This window comes from Mesoplodon mirus (assembly GCF_964341445.2).
Source record: "Mesoplodon mirus genome assembly, chromosome: 7".
NCBI classification, from domain to species: domain Eukaryota; kingdom Metazoa; phylum Chordata; class Mammalia; order Artiodactyla; family Ziphiidae; genus Mesoplodon; species Mesoplodon mirus.
This window is the reverse complement of record NC_138983.1, coordinates 53,558,472-53,585,788: the sequence shown is the minus strand read 5'-3', so window position 1 is coordinate 53,585,788 and position 27,317 is coordinate 53,558,472. Positions and strand designations below refer to the sequence as shown.

General features: G+C 54.4%; 2 protein-coding genes across 2 annotated transcripts in view; both read left to right on the top strand.

Moving 5' to 3' along the window:
• Positions 1-920: 920 nt before the first annotated feature.
• On the top strand, positions 921-2,071 carry B3GNT6 (UDP-GlcNAc:betaGal beta-1,3-N-acetylglucosaminyltransferase 6; the record flags this gene model as incomplete). Its single annotated transcript, XM_082628166.1, is given in 5 exon segments — positions 921-1,323; positions 1,326-1,393; positions 1,396-1,611; positions 1,615-1,749; positions 1,751-2,071. Coding segments are annotated over 5 exon segments (1,143 nt in total).
• Positions 2,072-12,312: 10,241 nt separating this feature from the next.
• Positions 12,313-27,317, top strand: part of CAPN5 (calpain 5) — a 52,873-nt gene continuing 37,868 nt past the window's right edge. Inside the window, exon 1 of the mRNA XM_082626942.1 lies at positions 12,313-12,436. The gene's annotated coding sequence lies outside the window, so the exon portion shown is untranslated. The remainder of the gene's footprint in view (positions 12,437-27,317) is intronic.

Sequence of the window (27,317 nt, the reverse complement as noted above, 5' to 3'; positions counted from 1 at the left end):
AAGAGCAGGACCTGGTGTGGCTGAATTTAGCAAGGAATAAATACAGGAAAGGCTGTTGTGATCTGGGATTTGTCCTGAGGTGTCCTCATGAAGGCGGGGCTTGAGGTGCACCTGGGCAGGCCGGGGGGTTTAGATACACAGAGGAGAGGGCCTGACCTGGCATGTGTGGGAAACAACACCAACAGGTAGAAATAGAAGGAGGTGGGGCCAGAGGATGCCAAAGAGGGTAAAGAATTGGTGCCATTAATTGGCCAGTTCATGCTCATTTAATGCTCTCAACTACCCTGCAAAGTAAGAAGCTACCAACCCTTTGGTATAGAGGGGAACACTCAGCCCTAGAAATCTGAAATGACTTGTTCAAGACGATACATATAAGTGGTAATGACTGAATTTTAACCTGGGTCTGTCACCTCATCCTTCCCAAGGAGGCATGGGCATCTATTTCCCTTTCCTTCCCAAGGAGGAAAATAGATCAGGGAGGGTCAGGGCTCGACAGGGGTGGAAGGAGGGAATAAGCATGGAGAGATTTGGACGCAGTATCAACAAGATGTGGAAAGTCTATATAAGTTGAGGGTGGGGTAGAGAGGGCTTCCGGCTGGTACCATTCACTGAAGTGGAAAAAGCAGCATATGGATTCACGGGAAGACGGAGGCTTTGACTTTGACTTGAGTCCACCCGGCCTATCTGACATCCAGAGGAGATGTCAGGAGGCAACGAGATACACAGATCTGAAGGTCAGTACACTTCAGACTTGGGAGACGTGAAATGTTTCAGTTCTCGTTCCTTTATTTTATCTTCTTAACAACAGAGTTGAGAAGGGGCTGGTTCTCAGTTCTGGGAGAGACGTGACGGGGGAAGGGTGTCATTCCGCTGATTCAAAGACGACTCCCGGTTCACCTTTGACTCGGTTCCCCCCACAGATGGCTTTTCCCCGCCGCAGGGCCGTGAAACCCAAGACCCTGACCTGCCTTCTAGTGGGTTTGAGTTTCTTGGGCCTGCATCTGTGGTTCCTTGAAGCCAAGTCCCAGCAGGAGAGGATGTCGGATGGCTCCCCGCAGATTGCCCATGTGGCCCCTGTTGCCACGCCGCCGTCCAGCCCAGGGCCTCCGTGCTTGGCCAGTGCCTCGGTGAACGCCACGGCCGACTTCGAGCGGCTGGCCACGTGCATCCAAGACTTTCTGCAGTACCTCCACTGCCGCCACTTCCCGCTGCTCTGGGATGCGCCGGCCAAGTGTGCGGGCAGCCGTGGGACCTCCCTGCTGCTGGCCGTGAAGTCGTCGCCTGCCAACTACGGGCGTCAAGAGCTCATCCGCCGCATATGGGGCAGGAGCGCAGCTACGGCGGGCGGTCGGGGCGCCGCCTCTTCCGGCTGGGCACCGCCGCTCCCGAAGACACGCCGAGCGCGCTGAGCGGCTGGCGGCGGTGGTGGCGCTGGAGGCGCGCGATCACAGCGGCGTGCTGCAGGGGGCCTCCGCGGACACCTTCCTCAACCTCACGCTCAAGCACGTGCACCTGATCCACTGGCTGGAGGCCCGCTGCCTGCACTCGCGCTTCCTGCTCAGCGGCGGCGACGACGTCTTAGTGCACACAGCCAACGTGCTCCGCTTCCTGTAGGCGCAGCCGCCCGACCGCCACCTCTTCACCGGGCAGCTCATGAGAGGCTCCGTGCCCATCCGCGACAGCGGGAGCAAGTACTTCGTGCCTCCGCAACTCTTTCCCGGACCCGCCTACCCAGTGTACTACAGCGGCTGCGGCTTGCGGCTGCGGCTTCCGCCTGTCCGGCCGCACGATCCAGGCCCTGCGCCAAGCCGCCTGCCACACCCCGCTCTTCCCTATCGACGGCGCCTACATGGGCATGTGTCTGGAGCGCTCCGGCTTGGCGCCCAGCGGTCACGAGGGCATCCGGCCTTTCGGCGTGCAGCTGCCCGGCGCCCGGCAGCCCTCCTTCGACCCCTGCATGTACCGCGAGCTGCTGCTTGTGCACCGCTTCGCCCCCTACGAGATGCTGCTCACGTGGAAGGTGCTGCGCGACCCCGGGCTGAGCTGTGGCGGGGGCCACAGGGTCTCCTGAGGCCGGGTGAGCTGCGCTGGGGGCGGGGATGAGCAGCCTCCGTACGTGATGCTTTTCGGGCTGAGCGCATCTTCCCTGCTCTGGATACCTTCTGTCCTACCCAGCGTGGTGCCCTTGAATCCTCGCTGCACTTTGGAATCACCTGGGTGAAGGGGATGGAAAATTCCTATATCCTGGCCTCATCTCCAAAGGTTCTGATTGTCTTGGGTGCCCCCAGACTTCTCGGTATTTCTTAAAGCTCCTCAGGCAATGGGAATGTGCAACTAGGAATGAAGCCCACTGCACGAGGGATGGACCCAGCTCCATCGCCCCCTTTGTGGGCCTTCCAGGACACCCACCTCGAGTCACTGCGGGCAATGGAGCAAGGGAGGGGTGAGGAGCCAGGATCAAATGTCGCCTGCAGGTGCAGGACACATGCGAGTTGTTACTTCGTCATTTCCCCCGCAAATGTGTGGAGCTGGACTGCCAGCCATCAGAGGTATTCCACTCCCCAGAAGTCAGTCTGAACCTGGGACCTAGAAAGCAACCCCCCCAGGGTCGGAGCTGAGGGTGTCTGGCAGCCTCCCTCCCACCTGGTTCTCCCCCACTACTCCCCAACCCCAATCCCTGTGAGGCCAAGACCCCCACTGTGCAAAGTGGAAACCGAGGCCCAGCCAGGGCAGTGACTAATCCAGGGCTGTGTGGTCACTGGCAGACAACACACCACGGGTCCCCTCCACACTCAACCTGACCACAGCTAATGGCCTGTTCGGGTCTGGCCCACGCACACCTGCCCTGCCAGCACTCACTCCCAGGGAACAGAGACAGGCTCCTTGCCGGGGTCTGGGCCTCAGGGTCAATCGGCCTTGGGGAACCAAGCTGGGAGTTCAGTTCAGGGGTCAGTGTGGGGATGCCATGGGGGTCAGTCATGAGGAAACTAGGAAAGGCAGTGATTGGGGAATCTGGAGGACACTGTTGAGAAAGCCTGTGGAAGGTCAATGTAAGGGGCTATATTTGGGGGCTGGGGGGACCTGATCAGTAACCATGAAGGACAGTGATTAGGGAGCGTGCAGGGGCGACTGGGGTCTGTTGTGAACATCGAACAGCAGGCGGAGATTCAGTGACCAGACTCCGAGGGTCAGGCTGTGGTCCTGACCTCCAGGAGCTGCCAGTTGTTGGCAAAGTACAAAAATCAAGGAAACAGCTTAAAAGTGAGGCAGATATGTGTGCTGTCAAGGTCTCAACTATATAAGATGGACAAGAAGGACTGAGCTTCAAGGAGGAAAGCCTGGATGAGAAACCAGAAGGCTGACCAGATGCCTCCCCTGCCCTCAGGTCCAGTCCTCCTTGCTGGCGGACTCCATCCAGACTGACCCCCATGTGCAGCGCCCTGCTTTGTCAGGCCTTCTCCTGCCCCTGCATCGTCGCACAGCTCTGATCCCTTTACTGGAAACATCCACCAACCACCACTGTCCATGTCTGTTGTATCAGTGAGGATGCCTGCAGGGGAGGCTGGCCACCAAACTCTGCTATCCGCTTCCTCCTGGGCACACACCTAGACTACACTTCCCAGACCCCCTTGCAGTGAGGCGTGGGCATGTGGCCAGGCTGTTTTCATGGCTGCGTGTGGTTGTGATGAGGACCCCTCCTGAACCTGGGCCTCACCTGTGCTCACTTTCCCCTTCCCCCGGATTGGAACACGGATGGGCCTGTGACCTTGCAGATGAGGACAACACCCCAGGCCTAGGCCTGGGTTTCTCAACCTTGACACTACTGCCATTTGGGGTAGGGCGGTTCCTGAGCATGAGAGAGCATTTAGCCGTATGCGTGTCGTCTGCCCAGTAGATGCCAGAATCACACCCCGAGTCATGACAACCAAATATATCTCTAAACGTTGCCAAATGTACTCTGGTGAGCAAAGTCACCTGTGGTGGGAACCACTGGCCTAGAGGAAGGCAGGGAAACAAGAGGGCTTCCCAGTTCACTCCAGGGAGTGGGGCTGCCCATAGACTGACCTGGAATACTCAGCTCAAACTATTGAGAAGAACAAAGTAAACCTTTATGTTTTTTGAGCCTCTGGGATTTTGTCAGCACTTTGTTAGGGCAGCCTTGCCTTATCCCGGGTAACCTAATGTGTCCTCTCTGATCCCTGTTTCCCCCCAACCAGACTGGCTGCTCCCAGAGGGAGGTACCATGTTTGAATCACATCGGGTGTTACCCCATGGAGGGAGGCCCTGGCATCTTGCAGGCTCACTCTTGGCTCTGGGAGGTGGAAAGAGCAGGAGGAAAAGGCACCATCCAAACACCCTTTCTGCAGTCCCAGACATGGGTGCTCAGGAGCCTTGGCCACTTGTCCCTTGCTGGCCTTGCTTCTGAGCAGGGTCTGGCTCACAGTAAGTACTTCCTAAATGCTTTAGGGGTGAACAAATGAATGTATGTGCCCACTCATTTGTGCCCATCTGTCCGAGTGGCATGAACTGTATCCATCAGGAGAGTGTATTAGTTTCCTATTGCTGCTGTAACAAATTACCGCAGACTTTCTGGCTTAAAAACACAAATACAGTTATTATAGCCCTATGTATCAGAAGTCCAGAATGAGTCTTGCTGGGCTAAAAGTCAAGGTGTCAACAGGCCTGCATTCCTTCTGGAGGTTCTAGGGCAGAATTTATTCCCCTGCCTTTTCCAGCTTCTAGAGTGTGCCCACATTCCTTGGCTTGCGGGCTCCCTTCATCTTCAAAGCCAGCAGTCACATCATTCTGACCTCTGCTTCCACTGGTCCCATATCCTCTGACTCTTCTGCCTCCCCTTTCATTTATAAGGACTCTTTGATCACACTGGGTCTTCCTGGTTAATTCAGGATCATCTTCCTGTTTTAAGGTCCACTGATCAGCAACCTTCATTCTATCTATAACCTTAATTCCCTTTTCCCATGTAACCTAACATATGCATAGGTTTCAGGGATTAGGGCCTAGACATCTTTTGGGGGCCATTATTTCTTGTACGACAGTGTCCAATAAATATTGAATAAATGAACAATAATGAAATAATGAACAAAATTAATAAATTAACAGATGTGATTCCTTCACACAGACCTCCGTGATGCGAACTCATTCTGGACAGCTGAGTATCATTAACCCTGAATTCTCTTCCCACTTGCCATTTATCAAGTGCTTGTAACAGACAAAAAAACAAGAATGCTGAGGTGTCAGGAGAGGACACCTCTGCGTCCTTGGAAAAGTCTGAATTCTGTGCTGTGACAACTTCCTCCCATTTTCCTGACAGGCAGGTGGATTATCCCCACTTTATGGGTAAAGAGATTAAGATTCAGGAAACTCACAGCTCAGAAGAGTCAGAACGCCACATTTATAGGCCTACTTTGTTACTCTGGGTCCTGGTCAACCCATCTCTGAAGCTGGACTGCTCACTGTCACCAGGCCCAGCGAAGGCCCACGACGGCCCACGCAGCTCTGGCACCCCCTGATGTTACCTGGTTCCCTTCCCCTCGCCTGGCTCATCGGGCTCTTTTGCGCCCCGCAGCCGCCAGGGGGCGCGCCCTGCATACAGTTTCCGCGCGGAGGCGGGCGGCTGGTCCTTGGGTCTGGGTAAATCTGGGCCCCAGGAGCCTGTGCTCCCAACTCCCTTCACCAGGTCGGCCTAGCTGACAAGAACCCCACGAGCAAGGAAAATGATAGGGCTGTCTCACTAACAAACACAGATGCAAAATCCTACACGAAACGCTAGTAGACAATGTGGCAATACATAAAAAGGATGTCAGAGCACCTAGATGGATTTATCCCAGAAATTTGAGGTGGGCTTAGCATTAGAAAAGGAATCAGAATACACGGATAAAAAAGGAATATCTGTCAATGTGGTACATCACATCAAGAGAAATATGAATATCTCAGACGTGGCAGGAGGAGGGAATGTTTGATAAAATTCAACATCCGTTCGTGATTTAAAGAAAATCTTGGTAAAAGGTGAAAGCATTTCCTTTAAGAGTCAGAAAAGACTAGACGTGTCCATCATCACCACTGTTCAACATTGACCAGGGCTTGAGAGCACAGCAAGGCAAGATAAAGATTTAAAATGATAATGAGGGAATTCCCTGGCGGTCCAGTAGGTAGGACTCCACACTTTCACTGCCGAGGGCATGGGTCGTCCAGGAACTAAGATTCCACAAGCCATGCAGGGCAGCCAAAAAATAAAAAGTAAAAAAATAAAATGATAATGACTTGAAAATTATCAGAACTTCAGAGGCTTGCAACCCTATCAGATCCAATTTCCCCACAAAATTAATGCTATACTCCCTATCCTGAAGTGAAATTCTTAGAGAATATAATCTGTCCAAACATATATTTTCCAAAAATCAATATAATTCTTTTATTGTAATATAAAAGGTTAATAAAAGACAAATAAAATTGTATGAATTATGATGTGTAAATTCTTGGGCACAACAAAAAACTCCCTTACAAATTTTCAAATCTCCCCCCAGGGGGCAGTACACCTCATTGAGAACCATTAGCCTACTTAGAAAACCCACCAAAACACACACACAAATCCTACAGTTAATTAATTAAAATAATTTTAAAATGTACCAAGTCTTCCAGTACAAAATCAATGTACAAAAATCAATTTAGGGCTTCCCTGGTGGCGCAGTGGTTGAGAGTCCTCCTGCCGGTGCAGGGGACGCGGATTCGTGCCCCGGTCCGGGAAGATCCCACATGCTGTGGAGCGGCTGGGCCCGTGAGCCATGGCCGCGGCCACAACAGTGAGAGGCCGGCGTACCGCAAAAAAAAAAAAAAATCAATTTAACTTCTATATAGTAGTTACAAGCGATCAGGAAAAGTCATTTGTAAAAGTACCATTTATAATAGAAATAAAAATGTACCTAGGACCGAATCTAAAAGTGATGCAATAAAAAAAGTTAATATATTTTTAAACATCTAAATTAATGCGTAGATATATCATGTTATAAAGCACCTCCAAGCCCCTGACTTCCTTGTATCCTCCCCCCATCCAGGGAACAGGGATTATTATCATCCCCATTGGGCAGATGTGGAGACTGAGGCCCAGGTAAGTAAATGACCGGGCCTCCTGCCTACCATTCCTGGGCCCTGACCACTGCCCCAGGCACCGTGCCTGACGTCCACCACACCCAGAGCCGAAGGCTGCAGCTGCACAAGGCCAGAGGCCAGGTCTCTAGGCTCCAGAGAGAAGGAGGCAGACAGCAGTTTGCCACACACACACACACGCACTCACGCACGCACGTGCACACACGCACACACAGCCATAACATTATTTGTGTCTTCAGCAAAGGAAAACCCCCTCAGCCCCACCCATCTCAGCAGCACTTGGGAGCAGGAGGCAGTAACCCTTCGAGGCAGGAGGGAGGGTGGAGCTCAAAGGTGAGGCCCCACCTCAGTTTCCTCCACCCCGATGCCATACCTATCCCCTCCCTCAAACCCAGAAGAAAAGAGCAATGATTCTGGGGAGACCAAGTCCGAGTCTGAAGGGCCCTGAGAGATGCCTTCCTGCCCCCAGCCCCAGTGGAAGGGAAAGCGGGCCAGAAAGGCGCAGTGGCTCCAGCGTCGCACAGTGAGGGCCCCAGGCCCGACCCCAGCTCGGAATGCAGCCCTGGGGAGCGGACGCTCTGGGGTTTGAACGATAACTACTTCGAGTGTTTGTCTTCCTGGGCCCTGAGTGAAGCCCCTCTCGTCGCTGCCCAAGCAGAGTGAGGACTCCGCCCGTCAAGGCTGGGCTCTGAGCCGGAGCCTGAAGCCGGGAGAGCAGAACCACCGGCTTTGAAGGGGCCTCCCGGGCTGGCTGCCCGGGTTTCGCGGTGGGGGTGGGGAAGTGCCGATCTCTTAGCCTTGACTCAACGTCGTAACAGTTGTTAGAGCTGGCCTCTCTCCACCCTGGGACGGTCATTTCCAGAATGATTCTGTAGTGGTGACGACCCTCTCCTCCCCTCCAGCCTAGACTCAGCCTGGCCTTGGAGGAACAAACAGGCCCATTAACCTATTTTCCCAGCAGAAGAGCAGTCTTTCCGGAACGTTAGTTCTCATACTCCCAAGAACACAGAAATGACGTTTTTAAAATGTCTTTTGTTTTTTTCTTTCTTTACTTCTGGTCTCAAGAGTTTGGAGCTATAGAAAAGAGATTGGATTTGTATTCTAGAAAGTTCAGTTGGCTGTGGGAGAAGGGATCTGAGGGGCAGAAGGGGTTCTGGGGAGAGTGAGGTGGTTGTTTATTTGTTTATTTTATTTTTGGCTGCATTGGGTCTTCGTTACTGCGTGTGGGCGTTCTCTGGTTGCAGCAAGCGGGGGCTACTCTTCGTTGCGGCGCGGGCTTCTCTTGTTGCAGAGCACGGGCTCTAGCTGCGCAGGCTTTGTGGCGTGCAGGCTCTAGAGTGCAGGCTCAGTAGTTGTGGCGCACGGGCTTAGTTGCTCCGCGGCATGTGGGATCTTCCTGGACCAGGGCTTGAACGCGTGTCCCCTGCATTGGCAGGTGGATTCTTAACCACTGCGCCACCAGGGAAGCCTGCCACCCGTTTTTAATTATAGAAGCTTTTATTGTTTTATGTCTGCTAAAGCTATTTCCTCCTCATAGTATTACTTTTTCAGCATTCCCATTCTTGCATGTTTATCTTTCCATATGGACTTTGCATCTCGTCTATCTGCATAAGAGAGCTTGCTGGTTTTTTTATTGGGTTTGTATTGAACTTACAAATTAACTTAGGGAGAACTAACATCTTTATAATGTTGAGTCATAAAATCCAAGAACAGGGGATATCTTTCCATTTGTTCTTAGTTGGTGTCTTTCAAGAATGTTTTAAATTTTTCCTCAGGTAGGTTTTATGCATTTCTCATTAAATTTGTTCCTAAGCACTTAATCTTTTTTTGTTTTTATTATGAAAAGGGTTTTCTCTACCCTTATGACCTTTGTTTATTATTTGTATATATAAAGGCCGTTGAATTTTGTATTTTAATTTTGAATCCTGCTACTTCACTGAACTCTTTCACTATTTGAGTTAGTTTTATCATTGGTTCTCTGAGGTTTTTTTTTTCAGGTATAACATTATATCATCTGCAAATATAGTTTTTTTTTTCTTTACTCAATCTTAGGCCTTAAGTTGATTTATTTTGTTAAATTGCATTGGCTAATACCTCTAGTACAATGTGGAATAGTGGTGTAGATAGTGGCTATTCTTGCCTTGTTTCTGATCTTAGTGGAAGTGCTTCCAGTGTTTCTTGATTAAATAAGATGTCGGCTTTAGGACTACATTTTATTGTGTTGAGAACGTATCCCTCACTTCCTGTTTCATTGAATGTTTTTATTGTGAATCGGTGTTGAATTTTGTTAAAGGCTTTCTTGGCATCTGTAGAAAAAAATCATGGTTTTCCCCTTAGGTTCATTAATATGGTGCATACTTGTTATGGGTTGAATTGTGTCCCCCCAAAGATGTTGAAGTCTAAATTCCAGTGCCTCATAATGTAAATTTGGAAATAGGGTCTTTACAGAGGTGATCAAATTAAAATGAGGTCATTAGGTGGACCCTAATCCAATATGACTGGTGTCCTTATAAACAGGGGAAGTCTGGACACAGAGATAGACAGACACACAGGGAGAACACATGTGAACATGAAGGCATAGATCATGGTGTTGTGTCTACAAGCCAAGGAGTGCCAAAGATTGCCAGCAAACCACCTGAAGCTAGGAGAAAGGCACGGAGCAGATTGTCCCTCACAGCCCTTAGAAGGACCCAACCCTGATGACACATTGATCTTGGACTTCTAGCCTCCAGATCTGTGAGACAATAAGCTTGTGTTTAAGCTGCCCGGTTTGTGGTACTTTCTTATGGCAGCCCTAGCAAACTAATGCTATTAATGGATTTCCTATTATTAAACCAACTTTGTATTCCTGAATAAATCCCACTTGGCTTTGGCTGGTTCTTAATAATATCCAGGATACTAACAAAATGTAAGCAGTGTTTCAGGGTAGCATGGAATTAAGAGCAACTCAAAGTTCATTTTGTCCTTCATATCCCTATTTTCCATGGTGTGTGCTCTCCCCTGGAGTTCAGTGTGACTCTCCCATTTCCTAAACTCTCAGAATACCATTAGTTCTGCATGTCCTGAAAAGTTCTGTATGTCCAACTCCACTCCTCTCCCTGCGATCCCGTCCCCTTGGCTAGATGGGTGTGGGGGAACTTGAATGGTTACATGAATATTTTACCCCAAGACACCAGGCGTTAGGAGCCTTCATGTTGAGCCATTTCCCATGCCAAGGGGCTTCCTTTAGGGTTCTCAAACAATAGCTAGACAATTAGATCTGTTGGGATTTTTTAAAGAAATTATTATTATAAGGATTTCACTTGGGAAATTGTTACATACAGGAGCAGTGAAGATAGGAGTTTGCTGGCCTGTAGCAAAGAAGATTCTCTCCAGGGCTCTGGTGGGGTGGAGGCTATGGAGTCCTGCAGAGCTAGGAAGAGGGAACTAGGTCACAGCTCTGGGTGACAGAGACTCTCCCAAGACAAGTAGAAAGGGCTGCCCTGTGAGGAAAGGAGCTCCCAGTTACAGGGGGATGCAGCAGAGGTTGGACAGCCAGTCAAGAAGCCATCAGAGGTGGCCTTTCCCTGGGGGAGAGAAGAGGAGGAGGGGGATAGAGGAGGAGGAAGAGGGGAAGGGCATGAATGGAGTCAGACAGGGTAGGGAGGATCCCAGTTCTGCCATTTCCTGATTGGGTGACTGGGCTATCTCCTGAGGCTCAGTTCTATCATCTGTAAAATGGGGCTAATGAGGGCTCCTGCCAAGGGTGGTTGTGAGAATTACATGGGAAAAGCACCTGCATAGCAGGCCCCGTGATGGCACCATTCGGTGAATTAGTTTATAGCAACTGACCAGCAGGGACCTGGGGCCAGAGCATCATCAGAGCCCCGCCCCTTCCCCCAAGTTTTTGGGAGACCAAGCTCTTCCTGGCTTGTCTGGAAACCTCTCCATCTCAACTCCCAACAAGAGCAGGGCCAATGCCTCCCCCATTCCACCAGGCTGGGTGCCCTGGACAGGTCACTGTCCCTCTCTAGGTCTCTTTCCTCATCTGTCAGAGAAGGTGGGAGCTGCCAGAGATGGGCTCTGAGGTGGGCCCTTCCAGTTCTAATATCCTAGGATGGCTGGGCTTCTAACCAGCCATGTGTACATGTCTCTGCTCTTGGGACCCAGTGTCTTCAGAAAATGAGGGGGTTGGGCTAGATTAAAATAACATCGAGAGCACTTACTTCAAGTCAGGGCCCACTCTAGGGGTTTTACATGGCTCAGTCCATTTAATGCCCACAACAACACCATGGAGTGGGTGCTACTATAATAATTTTATAGGTGAGGTGACTGGGGCACAGAGAGTTTGGGTCACTTGTCCAAGGTCACACAGCTAATATGAGCCCAGGCAGTGAGTCCAGTGTACGTTCTTGCAACCACCACGAAACACTCCTCTTGTGGCTCCAACAGTCTGAAATACAAAAGGGGGGCTGATTAGTCAGAGTGACTTAGAGTTACACTGGGAACACTGGAAGGAGAGATGAGTGGGTCTGAGCTTCTCCATCTGCGAAGTGGGCTGACACAGGCCTCGGATGAGCATAACAAACACGTCTGCCCTGCCGTCCCAGAGCCCCTACTGTGTGTGTGCTAGGGCTGGTCACTCACAAACTTTCTCAGTCTTATTTGGGAAATATGCCCCTCCTGCTGTCGCCCCATCACAGCATATTGAGTAAATAAATACTCAATACGGGCCTGGAGCTTGCTTTCCCCATCTGACAAGGGCCCTCCTTGTGACTCCTGGGGTCTGGGTCCCGCTCCTCCATCCAGAATCTTGGGGATGGATATAGACATGGAGATAGGGAAGAGATGGGCGCTCGCCTCTTCGAGTCCTTCTTTTCCCAGCCCCCTGCCTCGGTGCCGACCTAAGCTGGGCTCTGGGGAACTCCCGGAGATGCTGGGAGGGAGGGACCGGAGAACGCGGGCCCGAGCAAGCCGAGACGGTCACAGACGAGACGGCTGGGCCGCTCAGGCCCCCAAATCCTCGCCTACTCTCCAGCGGGAACTCTGCACCCACCTTCCTGCCCGTTCACCTCACAGCTCGGCGCCAGTTCGCATGCGCTGCAATCCGGGCCCTCCCGCCCGGCTGGAAACCACGCCTCTGTCCCCCAGTGGGCGGAGGCCGCTGGGCGGGCCCGGCCGCCCGGGAGTCCTAGCTCGGGCCCCGCCCCAGGCCAGTTCCAGCTCATCTCCGGCCGGAGCCAGAGGCAACTGAGAGGGCCGGTCCAGCTTCCGCTCCAGTGCCAGCGCCGAGCCCGGCATCCCCGAGTCCGCTGGACCCGCGGCGGCGCGGCAGGTAGGAGGCTCTGCGCAGAGGGAGGCGTGTGCGAGCGCGCGTGTGTTCATGTGTGATTTTCGGAGGTGTGTGTGAGTGTGTGTGTGTGTGTGTGTGTGTGTTATGGGTGCAGCGAGGGCCAGTGCGTGCCCTGTGAGCACGAATCGGTGGGTGTGGGGTTGCACATCCTGCAGCCGGGGAGGAAGGAGGTGAGCGCTGGCTTTGAGGCCCGGGGGGGCGGGGACCTCCAGGATCCGCCCCGGCCCCGGGGGTTCGTTGCCCCCCCACCCCGGCTCGAGGCTAGGGGCGTCTTCCCACTGCACGCTAGGGTCCACAGCTGGTTTCATGGTGCTTACGCGCCGGGGTTTACCTCCCGGGGCTTGACCGGCTCTTGCCCTCCTCTTCCTCACAATTCCCCTTTCGTGTCCCTTCCCAGGCCTCCACCCATTCAATAACACAACCCCTCCCGGGTACCTCCCCATCCTCCGTCCCCCGGCTTGGGAAAGGGGGCAAGGCCACAGTCGATTCCCTTCCTCACCATCTTCCCAGGTTGAATAGGGGCCTTTTTCCTGGGCTGCTGGGCTTGGGTGTGTGTGTGAGGGGGCCAGGGAGGCAGGGAGAGCTGGGGGAGAATGGGTCTTGGGCTGCTCTGATCCTGCCACCACCTTTCAGAGTTGGGAGTCTGAGGAGACCCACCTGGGTTCCAGAGGTGAAGCAGGACAGATCGTTAACAGGTGCCAACTTCTCGCCAGGCTTCATTTCCTGTGGTGGGATTCAGCCCCAGACCCCACAGGGTGGAATAGAGTGAGGCACAGAGGGTGAAGTGACCTACTCTCTCTCTCAGGCCTGCTGAACCAGAATTTGCACCTGGGTTGCCCTGGCTCTCAAACCAGAATCCTCTCCCTACACCAGCATTGAAGAGAGAAGTACCCAGGGCAGTTATTTGTAGGATTCTGGGGAGGGAGAAATCTGGGCAGACTTCCTGGAAGAGAGGGTGTTTAAGTGTGGGGCTCAGCCTACCCTATGAGTGTGAGGCCTCCTGAAGAAACTACTGTATTCTGCTGCAAGGATTGAAAGCCTCCCACCCAGGGTCTTTGGGCCTAGCCTTTGCTGCAGTCCCCAGAGTCCTGGGGTGGGGGTGGGGAGGCCTGGCTGCTTTCCCAGGCTGAGGGTGGGGCAGGCTGGGCCCAGCTGTTGCTGCTTCAGGCCAGAGCTGGGAGGCTGGACGTCGATGTGCTTAGGTGGGGTCATTGCCCTGAGGATCCTCTCTTCTGACTGACGAGGCAGATGGGTCAAACCGAGGCAGATGGGTCAAACCGAGAAGCCCCTGCCCAGAGTTGCACCCAGTGCTGGGAGCCAGTCCCTGCCCAGGAGCTGGGGAAGGTTTCACTGCAAAGGATATATCGGTGCTGGGTGCTGAAGGATGAAAAGTTCACCAAGCAGAAGAGAAAGGGCAGGGCACTGCAGGCCCAAGGAATAGATGGGTAAAGGCCTGGAAGCATGTAACTGAATGATAGCCCATGGGGAGGGGCATTAAATCATCAGATGTGCATCCCAGAAATGTCATCTTTGGCTCTGTGGTGGGTGAGTTGCTAGGGAGGCCCGAGCAGGGAGGGGCCCCTTCCTCTTTCCCCTCGCCTCTCCCCTCCCCAGCTCCCCACCCAGGGCTAGGCTTGGCACCTGAGGAGGGCATCTGATAGGGCTTCCCAGAGCCTGCACAGGAGGGGGTGGTGGAGCATGGGGAAGTGTGGGTAGGGGAGCCCTATCTGAGATGGAGCCACCACTGGGGGTGGAGCAGGTTTGGGGGAAGTCGATGAAGTGTGAGAGACCTGTGGGCTTTTGGGGATGACGTCCAGGCCACTGCTCCCAGGCCAGTGCTGTCTCTGGCTGCTTCTGCCCCGGCCTTCCCTGTGGGCTCTCAGGACAGCCCTGAAGCCCTGATCCCTGAACGGGCGGCCCTCCCGGAACCCCCAGTGGCCACAGGGAAGCCTGTCTCCATGACCTCTCCTACCTGCAGGGCCTGTCATTGTGTCAGGCCTCCTCCTCGCTGAGCCTGGCTCTGCACGTCACCTTGAGGCAGGGAATTTCCCCTGTGAGTCTGTTTCCACATATGCAAAATGGGGGTAAATGCTGCCTAATCATAGGGATTTAGGGGTTGATGATGAAGTTAAATCATGTCACTAAAAGTGCTTTACGAAGTACATCGTGTCTGGTAGTCATTATAACTAATAGTACCTAACAATCAGCATCACTTAATCCCTTCTTCCCTGGGGGAGGGACAACCCAGAGGAAGGAGGGGCCGACTTTGGGAGAAGAAGGATGAAAGGAAACAGGGTCTCTCCCATTGAAGTGGAAGCCCCTCTTGGCTTCAGTGGTTGAGAGCTGTGGCCTTCTCAGCCCTCCTGTGGCGGGGCTCACTATCTGGGGCCTGGCAGGTGAGAAGTCTGTCTGCTGCCGGTCTTCTCACCTCACCCCTGCCTTTATCTGCCCCAGGGTCCTCAAGTGCTTTGAGTGCCTTTAGAACCACCCCCCCCACCCCTCTAGCCCCTCCAGAGACCTCTTCTGCCCCTTCATGCCTTGCCCTTTCTGCTCAAAACATTCCTTGGCTGGCAGTGGTCCTCCCGGGCCTCGCCTTGAGGGCCCCAGACTCTGCAGGTTCTCCTCCTCCCTGGGTTGATGGTGATGCCCTGGGATTGCCTCACTTTAGTTCAGGCCGAGCTGCTGACTTCACTTTGGCCTCAGGCCTTGCCTTTCCCTGCTCACTAATGGCAAAATGGGTCAAGTCCCTTTGGGGTTCTAGTCCAGGTTTTTTTAGGAAGCCAAGCCTTCAGGCTTGGACATAGGAAGTTGCGAAATGTGAACATTTGCTGGCCTTTAATGGCCTGAGTTATTGCTCCCTGTCCTAATTGTTCAGGGATGTGTTTCTAGGGGTCTCAGCTTTCCCAGGACTTGGGGTATGAGGGTGCCACTGGCTGAGGCTATGGTGGCTTGTGGGTGTGGACTGTGGTTTTCTGCCACAGTGGTGCATGTGGTCAGCTGTGAGACAGGGGACTGGTGGCCGGACTAGACCAAGCCCATTCATTGGTACCCAGCTGGCCAGCACTTTCAGGGTACGCCCAGGATGGCCTCAGGATCTTGAAGCCCGGGGGACAAAAGGCAGAGAGCCTGCTGGCCTGATCTGCCTGCCCCTGCCCAGCCAGCCCTTGCCCCATTGCCCACTGCTGGGTAACTTCTGCCAGTCAGGGTAAGGTGGTAGGACTCAACTGGTGTGTTACTAATAATATAGTAATTAAGACACTGAAGTTTGGGGTGACTTTGTTTTCCACTGGAGCAGTTCAAGGAGTAACAACTTCATCCTCACTCACCCACTTCCTTGAGCAGGAGAGAGGTGTGAGACGACATACTTACCCACAGGAATGATACTAATGGTATTCATTTCGTTTCGCTGCTGTAATAAATTAACACTAATTTAGTGGCTTAAAACAACACAGATTTATTCTCTTACTGTTTTGGAGGTCAAAAGTCTGAAAAGAGTCTTATGAGCTAAAATTAAGGTGTCAGGCTGGTTGCTTCTGGAGGCTCCAGGGGAGCCTCTGTTCCTTGTGGCTGTCGGCGTTCCTCATGACGTCATCACCTCATCACCCCATTCTCTCATTGCCTTTTCCTCTTTTGGAGTCAAATCTCCCTTTGTCCCCCTCTTGAGGACACCTGTGATTACATCCAGGGCCCACCCGGATAATCCAGGATAATCTTTCCATCTCAAGATCCTTAATCACATCTGCAAAGTCTTTTTTGCCGTATAAGGTAACATTCTCAGGTTCCACGGATTGGGATGTTGACATTTTGGGGGGCAGTTATCCAGCCTACCACAGGAGCCAACTGCCGTGTCACTGCAGGCGCCATTCTCAGAGATCCCCCTCCTGGGTGCCCGCAGCTGCTGGCTTCCCCCAGGGGGTCCCCCTCAGTGTCTGCTTCCGTCTCAGCCTAGGAGCCTTTGCTGGCAGAGCCTGGGCTGCTGCACCTTTGGCCCCGAGCCCAGCCTGAGGCCACAGTAGGCAGAGCTCAGGGATGTTTGGAAGAGGGGAGCGTGCTGGCGTGTCCCCACGGGTTGACCCAGAGACCAGACCCCATCCTGGGGTCCTTAACGTAAGAGTAGGTTAAGCCTTCCAGAGTGGAGTGCATCTCAGACATTCATTCAATAGCCCCAGTGCTGTGCAGGGTCACTTGATCCCCACCATCACCCTGTGAAGGCCAGGCCGGGAGCCCCCTTTTGCCGATGAGTATACCAAGGACAATTGGGGCTAAGTCCTGCCTAGAGCAGAGACGTGTGAGGGGAGCCAGGGGTGAGGGCAGGTTGGGCCAGCAGAGCAGGAGACCTGCATTTCGTAGATGAGAACTCTGAGACACAAAGAGGTAACTGTTCTTGTCCCTTCCTGGCCTCATTCTCCCCTTCTGAGGATGCGGATGTGGACGGGGCATTCTGAGGCTCGGATTCCTCCTCTGGGCATGGGGAGGAGGAGGCCCTGGCGTTCAAGGCTGCCTTGGGCAGGAATGTGACACGGGGCAGAGCAGCACCTGGAGCCCGGAAGTGCTGCCGACACGCTGCTTGCCCAGAGACGTGGTTGTCATCCTGGGAGCTCGTGAGTCGCCTGGTGCCTCCAAGGAAGGACCCCCAGCCAAACTCCCAGACAGTGCCTGGCTGTGTGCTGTGGACCCTGCCCCAGTGTGGGTCTCCATTGGATCTCCATGGCCAAGGCCATGCTTTGCAGGTCCATTTCTACAGCCTGGTCTCCCTGCCTGCGTCCTGGCCTCCTTTCCATCCAGACTTCCTGTGAATCCTCCAGGAGCCCGGCTCACACCCTGGCACGCTCCCGAGTCCTTAGCCTGGCTTTCAGGGTCCCCATAACCTGGCTGTGGCAGTGTTGCCGTGCTAGCCCTTTCTTCCTCTCCCCTGCACCCTGTCCTCCCGCCTTGCCTAAATGGTTTCCTCCTCCCAGAAGGTTCCATCTTCCTCTGAACCTTCCACTTCTGTCTCTTAAAAATCACAGCCCACCCTATGAGCTCCTGCTTAGATGCCACCTCCTCCTCGAGCCTTTCCTGCCCCGTCTGAACGCATCACTGCCCTCTTAGAGCAGATCTCTTTGGCTGGTGCTGGGGTTGCTGTCTCTCCTCCACCAGGCTGACCTCCCGGGCTGAGCCTGGTCCGACTTTTCACTGCCCCCTTGGCCAGGCACAGAGCAGGTGTGGGAAGGTTGAATGGGGCATGCAGCTGAGTGGGACTCCTTGGAGCTGATGAGTGGGTCACTGCCTTTGCTTGAGGGAGGGAGTGGTGGGCCAGGGAGAGCAGAGCTGAGCTCTGACATGAGACAGGCTCCTGACTGTCCTGAATGCACCTCTTCCCTCTCTGCGCCCCCGGGCCTCATCTGTGCAATGAGAACAGTACAGCTCATTTCTGAGGGTGTGCAGGAGTTTGACCTAGGAATTGAGCCTCAGTTTCCCAGTCTGAGAAATGGGCACCATCCCACCAGGTTTCCAACCTTGATTCTTGGAGGCAGGTGGTGCTAGAGGCACAGACTACCTATGCAGGAAGCAGGAAAAGAGGCTGTCCTGGTGACAAACATAGCTGATTGGAAAAGAGCAAGAAGTGTCCCCCTCTCCACCATTCAATGGTGAGAGCCTGCAGGCCAGAGAGGGCAGGGTCTTGCCTGAGGTCACACAGCCCAGTGGAGCTGAGGCAGCTTCAGTGACTTGATCGTCTCATTTTTGTAGGTTGTTTCCCCTGTGGGGAGTGAGCCGCACCTGTGAGCTGCAGCTGCAGGTGTCAACCCCGCCCCAGTAGGGTAAGGAAGAGCCGCTGCTGCTCTGGAGGCACCTGCCGCTCCCTCTGCACTTTCTCACCAGATGTGCTGCTGGGCTGGGTTTCCCAGGCCCAGTGACTTTCAGTGCCCAAGCCAGCTGCTCACCCTGCCTGATGCTGAGCCTTGGCCAGCCTGCTGCCCATGAAGGTTCCCAGCTTCTTCCTGTCCCTGATGATGCCCGGCAGATCCAGCTGGACCTCACCTGCTTACTGAGGCTTCCTGGCCTCCTCCTTACAACACCCAAGTCCCAGTGGGAACCGCTGAGGGGTAGAGGCCTCGGCTCTCAGCCAGGGCCACACAGCGGGCCAGCCCCGAGGCTAGCTTTCCCCTCATATACACAGCCGGGGGGACATCAGCGCCCCAGGACCGCTGTCCCGCAGGACCAGCGAGAGACCCTGAGCCCCAAACATGCCTGGCCCTGCCCTCCAGACCCACTCGTCTCAGCACAGAGCGCTTGGTCGGGTTTACATATTAGAAAGATCACTGCAGCTGGGTGGAGACTGGATTGGACACAGACAGAAACCATAAGGGGAGGGCAGTGGAGAAGAAAGACAGGATTTCCCAGTCCCGGTGGCGCCTGCTCGGCCTTGGCCAGAGTGACTCACTGGTCCTGGCCCCCTGGTTCTGCTGCCGGAGCCCGGTGGCCCCGGCGCAGCTCACACTCCTCACCCCTTCCGCCCCACCACTCTGCCATCCGTTCCTCAGCACATGGTGCATGGGGGAGATGGGGGCCTGGGAGGCCACAACACAACCACAGTCGGACAGAGAGAGACGCGTTGAGCATGTTATTGAAACGGTGGCTCATGGGGCAAGAGAGGAGTGGGAGTGGCTCTACAATAAAGGGGAATGACCTCATTGATAAAACCCAAACCCTGGGGCTCCAGGCCCCCTCCCTGGCCTCTGGCCTTCCCTGCCCTGGCTCTGGCTGAGGCTCTCCCTGGCCCCCGTTACTACTTCAGCACCTGACCCTGGGTCTCACCCCTCCACGCCCCCCTGCCCTCAGTGAGAGCCCACTTCCCAAAGCCGGCATCCCAGTCTTGCAAAGCCGGTCCTGCCAGCTTTCCCCACTCAAAGCTCTGCACCCTGGCCTTGCGGCTGTTAGCTGATGCTCTGCCTTCCCTTCACCTGGAGTGCATCCAGCCTGCGTGCTCCCCCTGCAGGTTCCCGCCTAGCCTTCCAGCCTTGCTTTGTCCAGTTCCATCTTGAAGAGACACCACCATTCTTCCTGCCCCTATAGCCCCACCTGCAACATGCATTGCTTCTGGGACCACTGACCACAGTGTGTCTGGCTTAGTTCTTGGTCTGTGCCTGTCACCCTGTGCCTCTCCTCCCTGGGACTGCCGTGAGGATCTGACCCCCTCCTGTCAGCTCAGGACCAGCCCAGAGGGGTGCCAGAGAAGATGAGCACATTGGAATTGACTGTTCCCTGAATTATAAGCTGCACAGCCCTTCCCTGGTCATGTGGCATAGGGGACAGGGCTCTGTTGCCTGGAGTGGGATGTGGTGGGAGGTTGAGGGAGCGGGGCCGGGGTCGGGGGGCTTTGTCCGTCGGGCATCCTTGGCTCCTTCGGCCGGCCCTGGATGACACCCACTCTGCCGGGCCATGCTGTGCCATGGGCACCCACTGTGGAGTGTGGGAACTGGGGCACAGAGGAGGGACCCGCAGCAGGCCTCCTGTAGTCTCCTTTCACTCCCACAACTGGCTGGTCCCCAAGTAGAGTTGGGTCTGCCTCCCACCCAGCTCTGCGTTCACACATGGGCACACAGGCTCTCTGGCCTGCCTTCTGGTTTTTCTGCCCTGGTCGTGTCCTTTTCCAGTGCATTCTCCATGTGGCAGCCAGGTGGATCTCATGTCCCTCCCCTGCTCAGCACCCTTCCCGCTCTCCATCACCTCAGGATGAAGCCCGATCCCTGCGCCTGGCCTTCCGGGACCTCTGGCTGGGATCCTGGGCAGCCTTGCCTGTGGTCTCCTCCCACACCCACGCTGCCACTCTGCCTCAGCTCAGTTCCTTTCCCTGAGCACCCTGCCTGTCCTCAGGGCCAAGAACATCTCCTGAGCATGGGACCCGGCTGGTTGGTACCCCCTCCTCAGAGAGGAAGCTTTGGAGGTGTGTGCCCAGTGGGGTGTGGGACTGCCACCCCGACCTTGTGGGATCCTCCCTTGGACTTGAGCACCTCAAGGGTCAAAGCCACAGGTGTCCTGAGAGATAGAGGAGGCAGCTCGCAGGAGGTCACAGCCTGTGCATGAAAAAGGCCAAGCCCGGACTAGTGCTGTGACCCAGCCCGGGCTTCTTCCCTGCTCCACACCCCTGGGTCTTCCCACCCTGGGTGCCAGGCAGGACCCTACGGGTATGTAATGTCCCCAAAACTGGTGGGATCGGGGTCACTAGATTCAGCTGGGCCTTCTTCCCAGGGCCCCTGCATAGGCTTTTTCTGTTTAAGATTTTATTAAAGCACAACTGACCTACAGAACAATGCATAAATCATAGATACATAGCTCTGTGACCCTATCCATGAGGCCACCACCCAGGTCAAGGAGCAGTGTTACTGGAACCCCAGAAGCCCCCCTCCTACCCCTTCCAGTCCCTACCCCCAAAGGCAGCCACCATCCTGCCTTCAACTCACCATAGATGGCTTATATCTGCTTTTCAAGTTTACATCAGTGGAATCGAAGTATTGCTTCTCTTGTTTACTGTTGTGCTCATGAGAGCCATCCGTGAGTTGCATGCAGCAATAATTTGTCCATTTTCATTACTGTATAATATTCCATTAAACACCATATTCATCCTTTCTTCTGGTGATGGACATTTTGGGTGGTTTCTAATTTTTATCTATAACAAATGCTACTACACTAAACATTCTTGTACTTGTTTTTTGGTGAACATGTGCATGTGTTTCTGTTCAGTATATACTTAGGAGTAGAATTACCGAATGATAGAGTATGTATTTGTCCAGCTTTAATTGATGCGGTCAGATGGTTTTGCAAAGTGGTTGTATCAGTTGACACTCCCACCGCCAACGTGGAAGAGCTGGACTTGGGAGAGAGAGAGAGTGTGTGTGTGGTGTTTTTCCCTGCAGCCATTCCGGTCAGGGTGTAGTCGTATCTCATTGTGCTTTTAATTTGCATTTCCTTGTGCTCGCTTCGGCAGCACATATACTAATTTGCATTTCCTGGATGATTAGTGAAGTCCAGCACTTTCCTTCCATCTATTGGCCATTTGGATATGTTCTTTTTCTAATATTTTCTTCAAAAAGCTTTACTGTTTTACCTTTCGGTTAGATTTGCAGTCTATGTGGAATTGCTTTTGAGTGTGGTGTGCGTTCGGGGTCAAGATGAAGCTTTTCCCACACGGATAGCTAGTCAACTGAGCACCATGCATTGAAAAGACCATCCTTTCCCTAATGCACTGTGATGTCACCTTTTGTCAAAATCAGGTGTCCTTGTCTTGGAGGGCTTTCTAGTCTGTTCCGTTAGTCTGTTTGTCTACCCTATGCCAGCCCCACACTGTGTCAATTACTAGAGCTTTGTGAAGGGTCTTGTCACCTGTGAGTGAGAGCTGCTCTTTTTCAAGTGGGCTTGGCTGTTCTTGGCCCTCTGAGTGCTGGCTCTGTTGTCCCACCTCTTAGAGGAAGCCCCAAGGCTCAGAGAGGTAAGGTGACTTTCCCCTGCCACACAGTTCTGGAACGCAGTCTTGACTCCTTCAGGTGTGATGCCCTCCAGGTGTGATGTAATGCTGCGGTTCCTGCCTGCACCACCCGGGAACTTAACAGATTTCTTGAAATCACCTTCCTTCTTCCTTGATATTTTTTAAAGGAAACTGTGCATTTACTCTAAATGGAAAGTCAGTATTACTCTCTAAGTACAAGGTAACTGGAAGATTCTTAAAACTAAATTAAAACAACAGAAAAATCCATTCAGTTGCAGCCAGGTGCTGTTGCTCTGAGCCTGGGGCTGGCTCTTCCTTTGTTAAGTAGATGGGCAAGGGCCGTGAGGCTTTCAAGAACTTGCTGGACCGAACTGAGTTCTCCTTGAGAGAGAAGTGGATGGGGAATAACTTTCTTACTGACTTATTTACTGCCACGTAAAGCAATTTAGAGCGACCCCTAAAATGATCACAGTACTGACCTGGGGCCTGCTTTGGGAAGCCCTGGTGTGATGAGGAGGCTGGAGGCTTGAGGTCCAGTTAATGGGCTGCAGGTTTTGTACATGTTCCTTTTATGTTCTCATCTAAAAAACGGGACTGGCTTCCCTGGTGGCGCAGTGGTTGAGAGTCCGCCTGCCCATGCAGGGGACATGGGTTCGTGCCCCGGTCCGGCGAGATCCCACATGCCGCGGAGCCTGTGCGTCGGAGCCTGTGCTCCGCAACGGGAGAGGCCACAACAGTGAGAGGCCTGCGTACCGCAAAAAAAAAAAAAAAGAAAAGAAAAGAAAAAATGGGACTGAAACTGTCTCCTGTTTCCCCCTGGCTGCGGTGGCTGAACTGTCCAGGAAGGCTCAGTGCTACCTGCCCCCGCTGTAGCTGGCTCCGTGTGGCCTGCTGCAAGATGAGCACGTACTCTGCCCACGCACCCCTGGCCTGTCCCTGCCACCTCCAGCAGATCCAGGGACAGCAGATCAGGGCACACCCTCCCGGAAGGAGGTACACACTGTTTCCAAGGTGAGGATAGTTAGAGCTCCTATGGGGCAGGCCCCGGGGCAGATGCCACCTTAGAGGCTGGAACCAGGAAGGGCTGATAGCAGTTCAGAGGGGTTAGTAAATTGCCCAAGGACACACAGCGCTAAGTCGCGCAGCTGGAATTCAAACTCAGGTCTGACTGACCTGCTGGAAGACTGGGTTCCCTGAGCTCCCTGATGGGTGCTCCCATGCCCTTGTTCTGACCCGGGTCAGTGCCCCCACGCTCAGTCTGTGGAATCCCACTGTGCCAGGCTGGGTCTGAACCAACCTGTGCTTTCCTGCCTCTGAGCCTTTGCTTGAGCTATTCCCTCCGCCTGGAGTGGCCTTTCTCTCCTAAAGCACAGCTGACTTCTGGGTCCAGGCCTTTGCAAAGGCTTCTTTGTGTCCCTCTTGCTGGAATGACGCATATTTCCATTCTGCCTTGTGTCTCTTGGCTGCACTAGACCATGAAGTTCCTTGGGGACAGGAACCCTGAATTGTTGTAACCCTCCTGGCAGGAGAGGCACATTGTAGATGTGACCCAGACATCCGTGCTGACATCCCCCAGGGACACAGTGCATTAAAGTATGCAAAGTGCTGTTCCATGCGGCCGTGTCTCATTTGATCCTTCCAGAGGCCCTGGCACATTATCTCTTCCTTCCACACAAGGACCATGCAGACCAGAGAGGTGACATGGCCTGTCCAGGTCTCACAGCTTAGGGGGACACTGCAAAACTAAAGCCAAGTCTCTGTCAGGAGCTAGAGAAGGGCTGGGCCACAGCAGAGAGCTCCAGGGCTTTAGCCGCATCTTCCACGGACAACATCAGGAACAGGAGGGGAGGTGGGGAGAGAGAGAGAGAGGCCTGATCTAGTGGGAAGGGGCAAGCCCTGGCCTTCAGGAGACCTGAGAGCTGGTGCAGCTCTGACATGGAAAGCTGATCCCCCTTGGGAGTCCTGGGCACTCTTTGAACCTGTTTTTCCCATCAGTGAGGGAATTCCTCATGCATCATCTGTGTTGGCTCATTCAACCCAAATTCACTGAATCACCCCCGCTCCCCAATGTTGGACACTAGGGATACAGAGAGGAGCTGGACATGGGCTCTGTCCTGGAGGGGTGTAGGCTGGGGAGACAGACAAGTCATATGCAGATGGGGTACGATGTAACGGGCGCTGTCACAAGGGTTCCAGGACTGTGGAGGTAGGGGGAGGAACAATGTCGCACAGGTAGGAGGTACTTGGGCTGAGTCTTGAAAGGTGACCAGAATTCTCCAGGTGTGCATGTGTGGATGGAACAGTGTGTGCAAAGGCCCTGAGTGGACCGCAAGGAGCTCGTAGCACTGGAACCTAGGCCCAGGGTGGAGAATGGTGGGGGGAGAGGGAGATTGGCAGGAGCAGAGGGAAGAGGGCAGGCTTGGGGGCAGCTGGGAGGCTCAGGCTGTCCTGTTAGTGCCTGGCTCAAACTTCGGTGTCCTGAAGACAGGACGTGCCCCAGCCCCAAGCTCAGACCCAGGGAGAAGAGGCCAGGGTTTAGAAGCTGGCTTTCCTGATTGCTGGTTTATCTGTATCTATCAGTGGTTATGCCTGGAACTAGAGGGAGAGAGCAGAGCTCAGAGGCTGGTGACTCTTGACCCCTTGGGCGTGTTGACTCAGTGGATGGCGTGGGAGGTGACCTTGGGGCAGACGGAGGGTGCAGGAGGACAGTTGGCGTGAGGTGCAGCCTGTGCAAAGGCCAGGGCCAGAGAGCCTGGCATAAGGAGGCCAGGGTCAGCCTGGCGGGCAGGGGTGAGGCTGGAGAGATGGCTGAACTGGGTCAGACCCTCAGCCAGCCAGGCCTGGTCCCGGTTCTGGACCTGGGCCGAGCCGAGCTTCCCCCTCTCTGTTCGCTGCTCCTCCCTTCTGTCCTAGGAGCAAACCTTCCCAGCAGCGCTGGCCGTCGTGTGGCCTGGAGGGTGGCCAGAGCCCTCATTCTCCACTGGCCTGGCTCCGTGACCTCGGCCAGCTCGCTTCTCCTCCTTGGGTTCTGGGCTCTGAACACTGGAATTGCTAGAGCTGATTTCTGGGCTCCTGCTTTCAGCTTCTTTGATCTAATTCTTGCAGCTTAAATTGCTTCCTAAACAGGCCTTTCAGGAAACTGTGAGGCTCATGGCGCTCCTGGTGGCTGTGTGCCGGAGCCCAGGGGCTGCCTCTCCAGGCTCCCCCTTCTCTTTCCCTCAGGCCTCCAACGCTGGGAGGGTGGGTGGGAAGGGGCAGGGTTATTGGCCTTCCCGGGTAGAGGGATGGCCAGGGAGGTTAAGGGGGTTGGCCTGAGGTCACACAGCAGTGGAACAGGTGGGCCCTGTATGATGTATGGGCAGAAGATGAAGTGGCTGTGGGTCCATAGCAGAGGACAAGCCAGCCCTCAGACCCTCGGCAGGCAGGGACCATCAGCCCTGCTCTCCCTCTGTCCATCCGTGTTCCACCCTCACCCCTCCATTCTCACCTCCTTCCTTTCCTGTTTCTCCCTCTATTGAATCCCCTCATCTTTCCTTTCCTGTGGGGCTGGCTCAGCCAGGGTGTGTGTGGGGTGAGCCCTGCCCGTGCTTTGGGGTCACCAGGCCAAGATGGAGGCTCCAGAGTCAGAGGATGTGTGTTCAAGTCCAGACTCTGCCATGGAACTTGGGCAAGTTGCCTCCCCTCACTGAGCCTCAGTTCTCTTTTCTGAAAAATGGCAACAATGAAAGGCCTACCCAGCAAATCCTAAACGCCAACCTCTAGCCAGGTGGTTTGCACACGGCAGGTGCCAGAGACATGGAGGTTCTCTCTTGGGAATGAGAGGGGCTTTTCTACTTCCGTTCTTCCTCTTCCCTCTGGCCTGCTAAGCAGTCTCCGCAGCCTCTGGTTAATTTTACTGGCATCTTCCAGTTACTGAAGCAACATTGTTCCCATCGTGGAGATGAGAAAATAGGGAATCAGAGAGGTTGAGTGACTTGTTCAGGGCCACACAGCAGGTGAGTAGCACAGCTGGGACTGACACCCATATCAGTTTGCTCACAAACTCATGTTTGCCCTAGAAGCTGGCCTACCTTGCCTCAGTTTCCCTCAGCTAGGCTGCGAAGTTGGGGCCTGTGTCTTGGGGGTGGGGATTGCAGTGTTGCCCTGAGCAGGCCCAATGATAAGTAGGCCCGGGGGTTTAGAGCTCCCAGCTGGAGCCAGCAGCCCAGATGGAGTGTGAGATACAGGGCCATAGATGGGGCTGTCAGTCAGATGCCTGGCTGTCCCAGCTTCTGTCAGGGCACCTGGCTGCGGCTCCCTCTCCTCCCCTCCCCTCCCAGAGCCCTTTCCTGAGTCAGTCCAGTCTGGGTCTCTTGCATTTGGTCAGCACATGGCTACAAGGTTCAGGGTGCTGGACTGCAGGGGGCTGAAGGGAGGACGCTGATAGGCACAGCACCTTCGTGTGCCAGGGCTGCATGTGGGTTCAAGTCCAGACTCTGCTGTGGAGTTTGGCCCTCACAGGAGATGGACCAGTTGGAAGCCTAGAAGAGGGGTCCAGGCTGAACACAGGGATGTGGGGGTCATCAGCCAGGGGACGCCTGAAGGGGAGGGGAGGTCAGACAGGGAGATGGGTGCGGACCAGCGCTAGATGCCCCCAAGGCCTAGGAAGAGGAGACCGACTGTCCAGGAGTGTGAGACGCTGCAAGGTCTGGAAGGCTGTGTGGGAGAGTCTGGCTTTGGAGATTGGAAGGTCACAGGGTGGGGCAGGGAGTCCTCTTGGGGGAGGTTAGGTCACCAGCATGAAGGAGAGTGCTCCCTACAGAACTGGAGGCATGTATTCCGGACTGCGGTGGAGAAGGCAGAGTGCTGGAAGGAGGAGGTCAGAAGGGATGTGACTGAAGGCTGGAGGGGCCTCCAGCGCCAAGGGTTTTCCACACAGGACAGATGATCTTGCGGCTCTAGGCTAAGGCGTGAGGGTCCGGAAGAAGGAAACTTGGAGACAGTGCTGCTGCTTTCCTGTGGCTGTGACACCAGCCGGGGAGCTGCTGGGTCACCACTGGTCTGATTCTGTCCGGGAGCTCTAGGAAGGCTGGTGGAACAAAGGAAGGGAGGTCGTGGGTGCAGCCAGGCAGCCTTGAGCGCCATCGTGGTTGTGCCCTGTTGGCCCACGGGCCTGGCGTCACCTCTAAGCATCAGAAATGAGGAAATTCAGGCTGTGGAGTTAGTCGGTTCCTCTCCCTGCTCTGTGCGTACCAGCTGTGTGACCTTGGGCAGGTCTCTCCCCCTCGCTGAGCCTCAGTTCCTGGCCTGTACAATGGGGATGAGCGTGCCCACTTCCCAGGGCTGTGGGGAGGGAGCACGCGGGGACACACCTCCCTCGGGGCCTCCAGTCCTCAGGAAGTGATGCTTTTCTGATTT